At 40.8% G+C, this 11,174-nt stretch overlaps 1 protein-coding gene across 1 annotated transcript; it reads right to left on the bottom strand.

Moving 5' to 3' along the window:
- Nucleotides 1–414: 414 nt before the first annotated feature.
- slc5a3b (solute carrier family 5 member 3b) lies at nt 415–7,211 on the bottom strand. Its single transcript, XM_079169722.1, has 3 exons — nt 6,992–7,211; nt 4,938–4,993; nt 415–4,164 (listed from the first exon to the last, which is right to left on the bottom strand). Exon 3 carries the CDS (start codon nt 3,886–3,888, stop codon nt 1,756–1,758), a length of 2,133 nt encoding a protein of 710 aa, XP_079025848.1. The 5' UTR covers nt 3,889–4,164; nt 4,938–4,993; nt 6,992–7,211; the 3' UTR covers nt 415–1,755.
- Between the last annotated feature and the right edge of the window lie 3,963 nt (nt 7,212–11,174).

The raw sequence follows: 11,174 nt of genomic DNA, 5'->3' as shown, positions 1-11,174 counted from the left end.
GTAACCCCAGCACAAGAATCATCAGAATCAGAATCATCATGTAAAAAGGAAGAAGTTGCAGAAGATCAAATAATGCAGTTGTACAGGAGTTGTTATAAGATGTGTCGTTACCAACATAACCAGGAGATAACTTGGGAAAATGGGTCCACAACTAAGATGCTTCGGCTTCCTATTACTTCGAGACAGCTGATAATCACAAGATCAATCAGGAATATTTCAAGTGTTGTAATATTTTTTCGTGCAGCACAAGTCAACAAATCACCTGACTCGAGAAGAAATTTAAAATAAAAAAAATGTAAATGCACTTACTATATATATTAGTGTTTCAAGAAAGTAAATTCTCCAACTGCTCCTCTCATTTTTGTTCTGTCACAACATAAATAATGAATACACTTTTTTTTTTGTCTCCACGGGAATTTTATTCAAGTCTCTAAAATATAAAATCCATAAAAATAACAATGTATATTCTCTCAGAGAGAAATAAATCATATTAAAGCACTTTACCATACAGCAAATCATCACTCATTCACTGCCCACTGATTTCAGGAAGTAAAACCGACTTCTTTATTTTTTCATTTTAGCATTGCATACTAAGACACATTTGGTAAAAGAGGTTTATGAAAGATGCACTTGAAACAAGATGAATTGCACCGCAGCGCACTAAAGGTACATTGACACACAGTAGAGACACAACAGATAGCCAGCAACAGAAATACATGTATATCGTGGGTGATCCAATTATACACAATGTTAACATAATGTAACAGACTCAACACTTTTGAACAATGTGAACCATACAATGAGATATTCATAAAGTCTAAATGGATACTGAATCAGTATTGGAAGTGGCTTATTGTTATGATAGACGTTAGGATATTTCTTCTCAAGAAGAAAATAAATATAAATTGAAAAAGCCTAACAATTTCTAATATTGTGCTTCTTCTCTTAATTTCCTGTGCTGCAAAACACGCACATATTATAAATACCAGATATTTACTGTACGCTTGGCAATACCTCCAGTCAGTTAAATCAAACCACATCATGGTCATACGTAATAGCAGCAGAGGTTCTTGGCACTTAACTCGTTTTACACACTTCCTAATGGTCCACTTTACAAACAGAGGGTAAGCCATCATTTCTACCTATTGTCTTCAGCAAAACAACATGGTTATGTATAAGGTAATTTGCTGATAAACTTGAACTTACAGTCCAGGGCACAATAAAAATGTATCAAATACTTTTTTACTGAAATAATGCTGTGACAATTTAGCGTTCAGCGGCAAAAGCTTGCACAAAACCTTAAAGGCGTACTACAGACATAAAGGTGCTACACCAGCAACTAAGCCTACTGTTGCCATCAACTAAAATAGAAGAAAATGCATAAATCACAGAATACATTTAATTTTCACAGAAAAAAAACTAGTGCATATGTCAAATAAGGCAAATATTAAATTCACGTACAAGTACAAAAAACAATTCTATATTCTAAATGTAATACAAGCACAAAAAGGACAAGCACTAGCCCAATAAGCTTCATCATTAAGGAGTACAATTGCTCTCACGTGTCAAAGTTGTATTCGTTTAAAAATCAAAACAAATGATTAGCATAATCTTAGATCCTTGTTAGAGAGCTGCAAAAGACAACTGTATTATAGGCGGAGCTTCTCAAATCTTTGAAAACTCGAACTGTTCGTTTCCACCTCAATAAAAAAAAAACAGCCAGGCCAGTTGACATTGGTTCAGTGCAGAGCTCAACTACAGCGAGAAGTAAACATACATGAAGATGGCCAAACAAACGTTGATAAGCAGACCCACGTTGAGGAGAGTTTTGATTCTAGGCGGCTCGTACAGCCTCTTTGCAATGGCTCTTGCATCCTCCTGCACAACGTTCTGCTCAGAGCTCTGTGCTCCCTTCTTGTATCCCAAAAACCATTCCAGGAAACGCATGCACCTGCTGGTCTCCCCACCAACATGGCAGCTTTCCTTTCTAATCATCTCCCTCCTTGCACTACCAAATTGTTCTGGAGGGGTGGCGACAGGGGATGTTTCCGTACTAGGGGTTTCTGGGTCACAGTCCGTGGATGGGATCAGGGGTATGACATATGCCCCGTCCAAACACTTCTCCTCTCTGACATCTGTGGGCAGTTCTTCCTGGAGACTTCCGTCTGCACTATAATGGATCTTTTCAGTCAGCTTGTAAGTGTCCTTCCTGTCCTCTGTAGGAACCTTTTCAATGTTGCGGAGCCCCCAGAATGTGGTGGTACGAACCCGCTCCTCATCTGGTGGCGAGGTGCAGAGACTGACCACCACCGCCACAAACCCAGTAATCCAGAACAGCCCTGTGGCAAAATACATGTAGTGAATATTAACGATGAAGGCAGGCCTATCATCTGGCTGGTCACAGCGAGGCTGGCGGTAGATAAAAGCTAGGATCAGACGCACGACGCCGAGTGTGAAACCTGTCATCCCGCCGCAAAATGCACCTTTCTCATTGCACCGTTTCCAGAACACACCCAACAGGAAAAGGGCAGCAATTGGTGGAGTGAGGTAGCCAGCAACTTCCTGGATGTAGAGGTACGTCTGTCCACCTTGCATTTCAATAATAACAGGGACCCAGGCAATGCTGATTACCACCATGAGCACGACAAACAAGCGGCCCATGATCAGCAGCTCGCGCTGAGAAGCCTCCGCTCGAACAGTTTTGTATATGTCCAGTGTGAAGATGGTGCTCGCGCTGTTAAAGATAGAGTCTAGATCACTCATCAAGGCGGCGATCATGACTGCCATCATCAAACCCCTGAGTCCCACGGGCATCACTGCCATGACCAGGCGTGGGTAGGCAAGGTTTGAGCAGCCGGCCTGAGAACCGCACACAGACATGCAGTGCTCTGGCCCAATGCAGGCGAGCTCGTCCGCAAACAAGATGCGGGAGATCATTCCAGGAATGACTATTAGAAACATGGGAAGGATCTTGAGAAATCCAGCCATGAGCGTAGCGCCCTTAGCGTGAACAATGTTCTTTGCCGCAAGTACTCTCTGGACAATGACCTGGTCTGCACACCAGTACCAAATAGATGCAGGGGTCTGGCCAAGAAAGAAGCCCGGCCATGGGATGTCTTCATCCAGGGGACCTCGAAGGAGACGTAGCGCATTTGGTTTAGGTTCAATACGGCAGGAAGGAGAATAGGTGAAGTTTCCGGCGGCCATTATTGCAGTAACATTTGGAACTGCCAGCATGTACTTAGTTCTGACACCCTCTAGCCCACCAACTTTGACTAGGCTAAGGATGCTTAAGGTTAGGGCTCCACCAATCATCAACACTGCCTGAAGGGAATCCGTGTAGAGTACTGCCACCAATCCGCCAGTGACAGTGAGCAGTGCAGTCATACTAATGAGCAGGCCAATAGACACATACAGGTTCCAACCCAGGGACTCTTGAATGAAGAGAGCTCCAGCGAATAAGTCCACAGACAGCTTGGTAAAAATATATAGTAATAAAGACAAGAAAGCAAAGTAAACCTTTAGCCTGTTGCCACCGAAGCGTTTCGACAGGTACTCAGGCATGGTGTAGACTCCCGAGTGTATATACACGGGGACAAACACCCAACCAAGCAGCTGCAGAAGTAGAAGTGCATTAAATTCCCATGCTCCAACAGCAAAGCCACTTGCTGCGCCTGACCCAGCCAGGCCTATGAAGTGTTCACTGCCAATGTTGCTGACGAAGAGTGATGCACCCACCACTATCCACGTCATGGAGCGTCCAGCCAGGAAGTAGCCACTCACAGTGCTACGATTGGCTTTACGCATGGCAAAAAAACCAATGGCTAGCACCACGACAAAATACAAGGCTACCACAGCTATGTCCATGGTCTCCATTCCAGGAGCCATTATTACCGATTAACCTAAAAGTAAAGTCTTGGAAGTAGAGCTCACAACTTTACAAATTCTTATTAAAAAAATGAATACAAAATTGTCAGTTATTGATTTATCGGTTTAAAACGGAGGAATGGAAATGCTTTGTTTTGGTTCGCTGTCTGGAAGCTGTGGTATCCACCGGTAGGTCAAAATTCCTAGGTGTTTATCCAACGGCACTGTGGTGGTCGTTCTAGTTTTGGAAGATGATGTTGCATGCCTCAGGTCTACAAAAGCCTAGAGTTCAAATGTCTTAAAAACAGCAAAGAGAAAGAAAAAAAGAGAAGAGTAAAACACCAAACAGCCTCTCTGAAAACAGGATAAAAACACAAAGTGAGGTTTGAAAATGACGTCAAAGTCAAACTGAACATCATATCACAATCAATAACATAATTTGATCTAATGAAAAGGTCAAATATGGCATTGCGCTCTATAAAATACATGAAGATTTTTAAAAAATGCAGTTTCTACTTAACTCAGTTTTGCCATTGCAGTAAATTTCCACGTGGGTTTAGCCTGCCTATGACTTTCCTCCCTAATCTTTTTAACATAAAGATCTCAAGGTTGTGAAAACTTGAGAGAAAGCTTAATAACACTATGTAACAAATCAGCAGGAGTCAAGAAGGAAAAAAAATATGGAGCCAAAGACTATGCAGTTCTTACATTACATATGTGGCCTGACTTTTATCATCTTCAAAATCTTGCAATTCTTTAATAAGATAACAAACATGCCCGTGTGTAGGTAGTCTTTGGCATTTTTTATATAAATGCTAAAGACTACCTTATAATATTAGATTATTATTATTATTGATGCAGTAACATGTAAGATGCATTACAATGTTATAGCTTTGTAATTCAAATTCAACCGATATGTGTAGTTAACAGTGAGATTGATCAAATTAAATCCATAAATCCATTGAGGTAGCAGCCGTCCATGCATGGTAGAAAGAAACCCCGTATATTCCTCCTCACAGGCTTTATGCATAACCCTCCCTCTCAATAAAAAGACTTTGTTTTCATCTTACCATGTCACCATCAAGGGCTGCACTCCATGTGTTCACCGAAAACTGCCCAGGAGACTCTAAAACACAGTAATGTCATTAAATAGAGTAATATATTTGCTAAATTATAATATGTGATTCAAACGTGTTTATTATTACATATTTTCACTGATTTATCTTGCCGTCAGACAGCTCTTTCAGACGTCGAACTGAACTGAAACATATCTATTTTTTTCTAAGTGAAACTTATGTATGCCCTATTCAAAGCCCCCAGGCCGCGTGATTATGAATCCCACTGCATTTCTTGGCAAGACCCACGCTGTGTAGCTGGTTGAGGCAGAGACGATTGGTTAACGTTAAGCATTGCCCTCGAGGAGTTAGGGTCAGGACGCTCCGAACATAGCACCTGAACTAACCAGGTTACCTGTAACCCGGCGGGCATGGACGCCTGGCCAATCCTAGTGCTTGAATGCTACGCAGGAGAGTAACAGCAAGCTCACACAGCGGCACTTTTCTTTGAGGCAGCCTCAGCAGCTACTGACGTTTTGGGAAGTTGCCATTGACTGACGCAACCTGCCACGGCAGTTGCCGCTGCCTGGAGAGTTGCCAACGACAGTGCCACAGAGGCTGCCACTGTTTTGGGGGAGCTGCCACGGCAGTTGTTGCTGTTTTGGAAGTTGCCACTTGTTCCAGACACGTGGGCTAGATTCCTTTGCTCCCGTGCAGGTCGAATACAGTTTCCCCAGACCTAAACCAACACTGTCCCTAATCCTAACCACCGGTGGGGTGCGCTGTCATTTTAGCAGGAGGGAAACATGAGGGAACCGACTTCCATATAACGCAGACCAGGGGTCCCCAATAGGTGGACGACGGACCGATGTCAGGGTCCGGACACAGACGCCGTTGTATCTGGCCCCTGGACCTACAACCGATTGAGAATGATCTACTTTTGACGGAGCGCTTCTATTTTAACCGGCACAGCTTTTCTAGCTGTTACATGGGTTGTAAATCATCTCGACGTGATGCTACTCAGCCAATCAAATATGTGTATTCCGATAAGCATCGCAACTCCAGTGAGATTTACACACACAGGGGAGAGAGACCCAACACAAGAATTACGTCAGAGAAGTTATTTCACATGACGCTCTCCAAAACAATAAATGTGGACAGCTTAACCAGAGCCTTTCACCAATAATGGAGACTCTTGTATAACCACAGATAAAGTCCATGTACACTAATTTCTCTTTTTAGAAGATGAGAAGAATACAATATCATAGTTTTCTTGGTTGACATCACTTCACACCTGAATAAACAGAATTTAAAGCTGCAGGACAATTCACTTTTCTAAAAAGTATATTTTAAGATGCACGTTGTAATTTATTCTTAAATGCATCCCTTATTTTACTCTATGTATTTCTTAAGAGTATATATTATTTATAATTCATCCAGTTCTATTTGAAAACTGATGATAAATATTGTTTAGATATTATTCAATTGAACTTTCTTTATTTGAAATTTGAAATACCGACGTTAATACAACTACTAGGCTACTTCAATATATATGGAACTAAATCACAGCGCGAGTTACACATCATTGTGATGTTCCGGACCTTTGCATGAGGACATTCTCTCGAACTGGACCTCGTTGAACATGAATTGAATACCTCTGGCGTAGATTGACACATAACCGCTGTTCTCCGGTCCGGTTCCTCCAAAATGTGGGCGTGCCGACTGCCCTCTACTGTAGGACACCACTGACTGCAGAACAAGACCCCACTTCAAAACAACCGAACCAGTCCCGTCACTCAACCGTCTCGGGCAGTTTCTGCAATTTGTGCTGTGAACAGTTTCCGTCTAGACACGAGCGTCAGTATAGGCCAGATGTCTCACCAGACAATATTTGTACGGACGCAGACAAGCAATGTGGTACATTCACCGTCACTACCCGTAAACGCAGCGTCGCAGCCCTAACACTGACATATGATCACGTATTTTAAAATACATAGGTAACGCTAGTCGTTACAGTCAGACTCACTGGCTCCATTGTTTTTTAACTCTGATAAATACTGAAGACGTACCTTGTTTAGCTACCGCTAGCACCGAGCATGTACTACAGCGACCCTCCATGCTGCAGAAGGTAGACGTGAGTGCAGCAGTGTGACTCCTTCCTGGCTGTCGGTCTCCCCACAGGATAGGATCGTTTAACGTGCACGGTCCGTTTTCTCGGGAGCAGCTATGCCGACCAAAAAAATCTCCTAAACAAAGCTGCGCCGCTCTTCTTCTGCTCCTCATGTGCGCTCGTTCAGACCACATCCCACACGTGAAACCATGTGGCTCACACCCATGATGCGTTTGGGTGCAAAGACGAAAACTGAGAATTGCCCTATCTATTTATTTGACCTACATGTTGACATAGACTAAACAACAACAAAGAAAGGATGACAGTGCCCACTGAACTTGTTTATTTGGGGACGATAATTTACCACCTGGGTTAATTTACTAAACTTAATAAATGACTTCTATTCATTGAATACAACTGATAGGGATTAAACAATGGCAGCTCTTCTAAACATTATAGTATTTCACTGGAAATTAAGATGTCATTCATAATCTGGGACAATCCCCATTTTGAGATAGAGAGGTAATGCATACTTATATTTGTCATATTGAAAACACACATGTATTGTTTTACAACACAAACGAAGCAACAGTATTCTTTGGAATATAGTATACATCATATCAAATCTCCAATACTGCAATTGAGAAAGCAACACCTCTATTAGTATTACTACCTAATAATGATTTAGCATAACACAACGTGACACACAAAAACATACCACAACATTGCAATAACACAATAGTAATACACATATTTGTTATCATTAGCCATATATCCTAACTATTCATAATACTGTAAATGTAGCTTTATTTTTAAACACATAAGTCTGTATCAACAGCCTCAGTAGTCAAATCCGTGTCAGCCCGGTGGTTATTTCTGCTCAGATATTTAACAAAACCATATGGCCACTTAACATAGCAAATACCGCCATTCTTACACATGGATGACAACTGTGACACAGAGCAACCAGACAGCTTAATGACACAAGAGCTGTGATGCACAGAGCGGCAAAAGTCTGGTCAAAAGTACCAGACAGTGGAAAGTATACTTGCGAACCAAACCTTTGACTTCTTAACCCCTCCTTTACATGCTCACTATAAGAAGGAGACACAGAAAGATTATTTAAGCATTTGCAATCCCTCGCAAAGACATCTCTCGCATTTCTTCTTTGGTGGCCGCTGTTTTTGTGAAGGTGTGAAGGTGTGTGTATGTGTTTGTGCCAATTGACAAAAGGGGTGTGGTGATGTTGACCTATAGTAAAAAGTTGCAGAACTTTCCTTTGTTGTAGACTCTTGTGGGAAGCTTCCAGGAGGCAACCTCTGGTTCAGAAAACTGGAGGCAATGTGGAAGGGCCTTAAACTTTTGTTTATCTGTGTTTTAGTATTACATTTTTAACCCTTTTACGGTGTGTTTTTTAGTTCATGTAAGTTCATTGTAACCTTTTTGATTTCCTTAAAATATCTTATTTAGCCTTGGGTTGTACTTGGTTGCAAAAAGACAAGATGATGAGACCAAAAAGCCAAGATGGCGACGGGAAAAATGGCAGTCCACAAACCAATGGGTGACTACTTTCCCTTCATTGCACTCAGCAGAGTACCTTTTTCATTAGTGATGCTTTGCCCTGCCCCCTACACTTTAGACCCGCCCCCTTATAACTAAAAAACAATGGAAAAACACCATCAACAGAGCTGTCTCCGACATAGATAGACACACATACGCCCACTGCTGGAACATTATGATTGGTTACAGAAAACAGTGTACAATTCTCTGATTGGTTGTGACATGTTACATTTTAAGGACAGTCGCTGAAATAAATCACCACATCAGCGTGTATTTGCATTGGCTCCATTGGTACATTGTTTGTTCCGTCTGCTTATCTACTCATTCACTCACAATGTTTACACAGCTTCATACTTTGTACCTCTAAAGGTCAACATGTTTTACATTGCTCTGCTCTGTCAGAATGTCTTCTGTACTCTTCCATCTTACAGCTAAAAGCAGAACTGAATAACAAAGTTTTACTTATTCCCTCACACCATTAATGTGTATTGTTTATGATGTTGTGTGTGTGTGTGTGTCTGTGTGTGTGTGTGTGTGTGTGTGTGTGTGTGTGTGTGTGTGTGTGTGAATTGAGTGCATGCATGCATGTGTGGTTGCAGCTACTGCAAATATGCGATTGTTATATCAAGATGCAGAATCATAAAATATTTTTTGCATTTTGACAGAACTTACTCAGCCACATGTTTTTTTGGGAACTTAAAAAGGTAAGATAATGATTGCTGTGCTCTTGCTCTCATGTCACATTGTAGTGGATGCTATCTGCACAAATGTCCTCCACTTTAAAGATAGTGGGAAAGAGGAAACAGGAGAAGGGGAAAATGGGATGATAAGTCTAAGATTATGTTTACCATTGTCGGCTTTTTCTGTAAAATGGGGGCTTGATTCTCATCGGTAACCATCAATTACATTTTCTATGGCTGTGACTTCTATTCAGTAGTGTGGACAAACTTAAGGAGGAACCGGCACAAGACTGTACTTCTCTGTCTTGTAGGTCACCCCGCATGTGAGCGATGTGAGACACAATATCCAGTGAAACAATCTGCCTCTGGCAATGATCTACAACTCATAGAACCATCGTTACATTTGTAAATCATTGTTTTACAGTCTAGATATTTTATTTTTTGTTCTTTTATTTGTTGTGTTAACCCTTTTCCCCCAATGGCATGGTTGAAACCCACTGTGGTGCACCAGTCTTATTGAGTTTATCAATGAATGTATGCTGTCGAGGAGCAATGAAATCAAATAGCAATTGAAGTGACTCTACAAAAGCTGCACAATCTTCTACACTTTTATTGAAGAAAATAAATATTATCTTTCACAGGATCCTTTTATTTCTCCAAATAGAAATGGCATGATATTAACCCTGAGTTTTTGCACATGCATTAATCATGCAAAATTTGAGGTGAGTTGATTGATCATGTTGCTGTGGAGTCACCTGCATGCAACAGAGTTTTGAAGGATCTCTTGGAAGTTTATTTGTGCCGATGTAATCTGGATTTTGTTGAAATTACACAGTGCATTTAAGAATCATGGTAGTTTTGTCGAGGAGGATGAGATATCACTTTAACTAATAGAAAAAAGGGGAGAAAAACAACTATCTTGGCAGAGGTTACAATAAACCCATATTCCCCTCGATTTTGTTCAACTTGGTCGTGGCTGATTAGAAACACCAGTATACTGTTATACAGCACTCTCCATGTTCACAGTACACATGAACATAGCTCTCCTTTTGGTTCACAAAGCATGTTTTCTTTATAGCTAGACTAGCTTTGAGTTGCCTGAATTCACAAACACAAACCCTGAATTTCACAACCAGCAACATTTGTGACAAATAGTCCAGTGAGATCAGGTACTCAAGGACATAATGTTGCGCAATAGGCCATACCTCCAAGAATTTACTTGAATCAGTTGTAGATAATCAATGGAAAGACGAAAGAAAAGTATTATAAATAATTACAACAGGTGAAACACATTTCGGAAAGTGATTGTGTTTTAGTTGGGAAGGCATTCGTGGAATTAAGTAAAATTGTCAGAAGTTTTACCAGCTGGTCTGTAAAAATGTCCCCATATGACCCTTTTGTGCAGTTCATTATTAAACAGGAAACTAACGAACACTGGTTTCCTCTTGTCACTTTTATTACACTCAAACTTGTGAAAGGGAACAGTGAAATAGTGTAATGTAAGCTTATCAAAAGAAAACATCGCATACCAATTATTAGTACTGGCGCTAGTGTAGCTAAGTGTAATGGACTTTTTAAAATGTACACAGAAAAACAAAGTAGTGGCAATGTTGAAGTTAAAAATAAAAGGCAAAAACAGCTTTACATGTTCTCAAATAGAACTTGTGGTCTGATCTTTGTTTGACTTCAGTCCTGTCTGACAGTTTTAATATATTCCATGAGTTGTCACAAGAGAAGATTGACCAGTATTTGTCAGTTCATGACTGCCTATGTTGTACAAATACAATAGGGCAGGCCATAAAAGTTGGAAATAGTCAACGATACAAGCGTTTATTACAAACATAGTCCCAGGTTGCAATCTTTAAAATGATTCATTGGTATTGATACTTTGAACATTAAGCA

The sequence above is a fragment of the Pholis gunnellus genome (assembly GCF_910591455.1).
Source record: "Pholis gunnellus genome assembly, chromosome: 12".
NCBI classification, from domain to species: Eukaryota; Metazoa; Chordata; class Actinopteri; order Perciformes; family Pholidae; genus Pholis; species Pholis gunnellus.
This window is presented reverse-complemented; position numbering and strand designations above follow the sequence as displayed.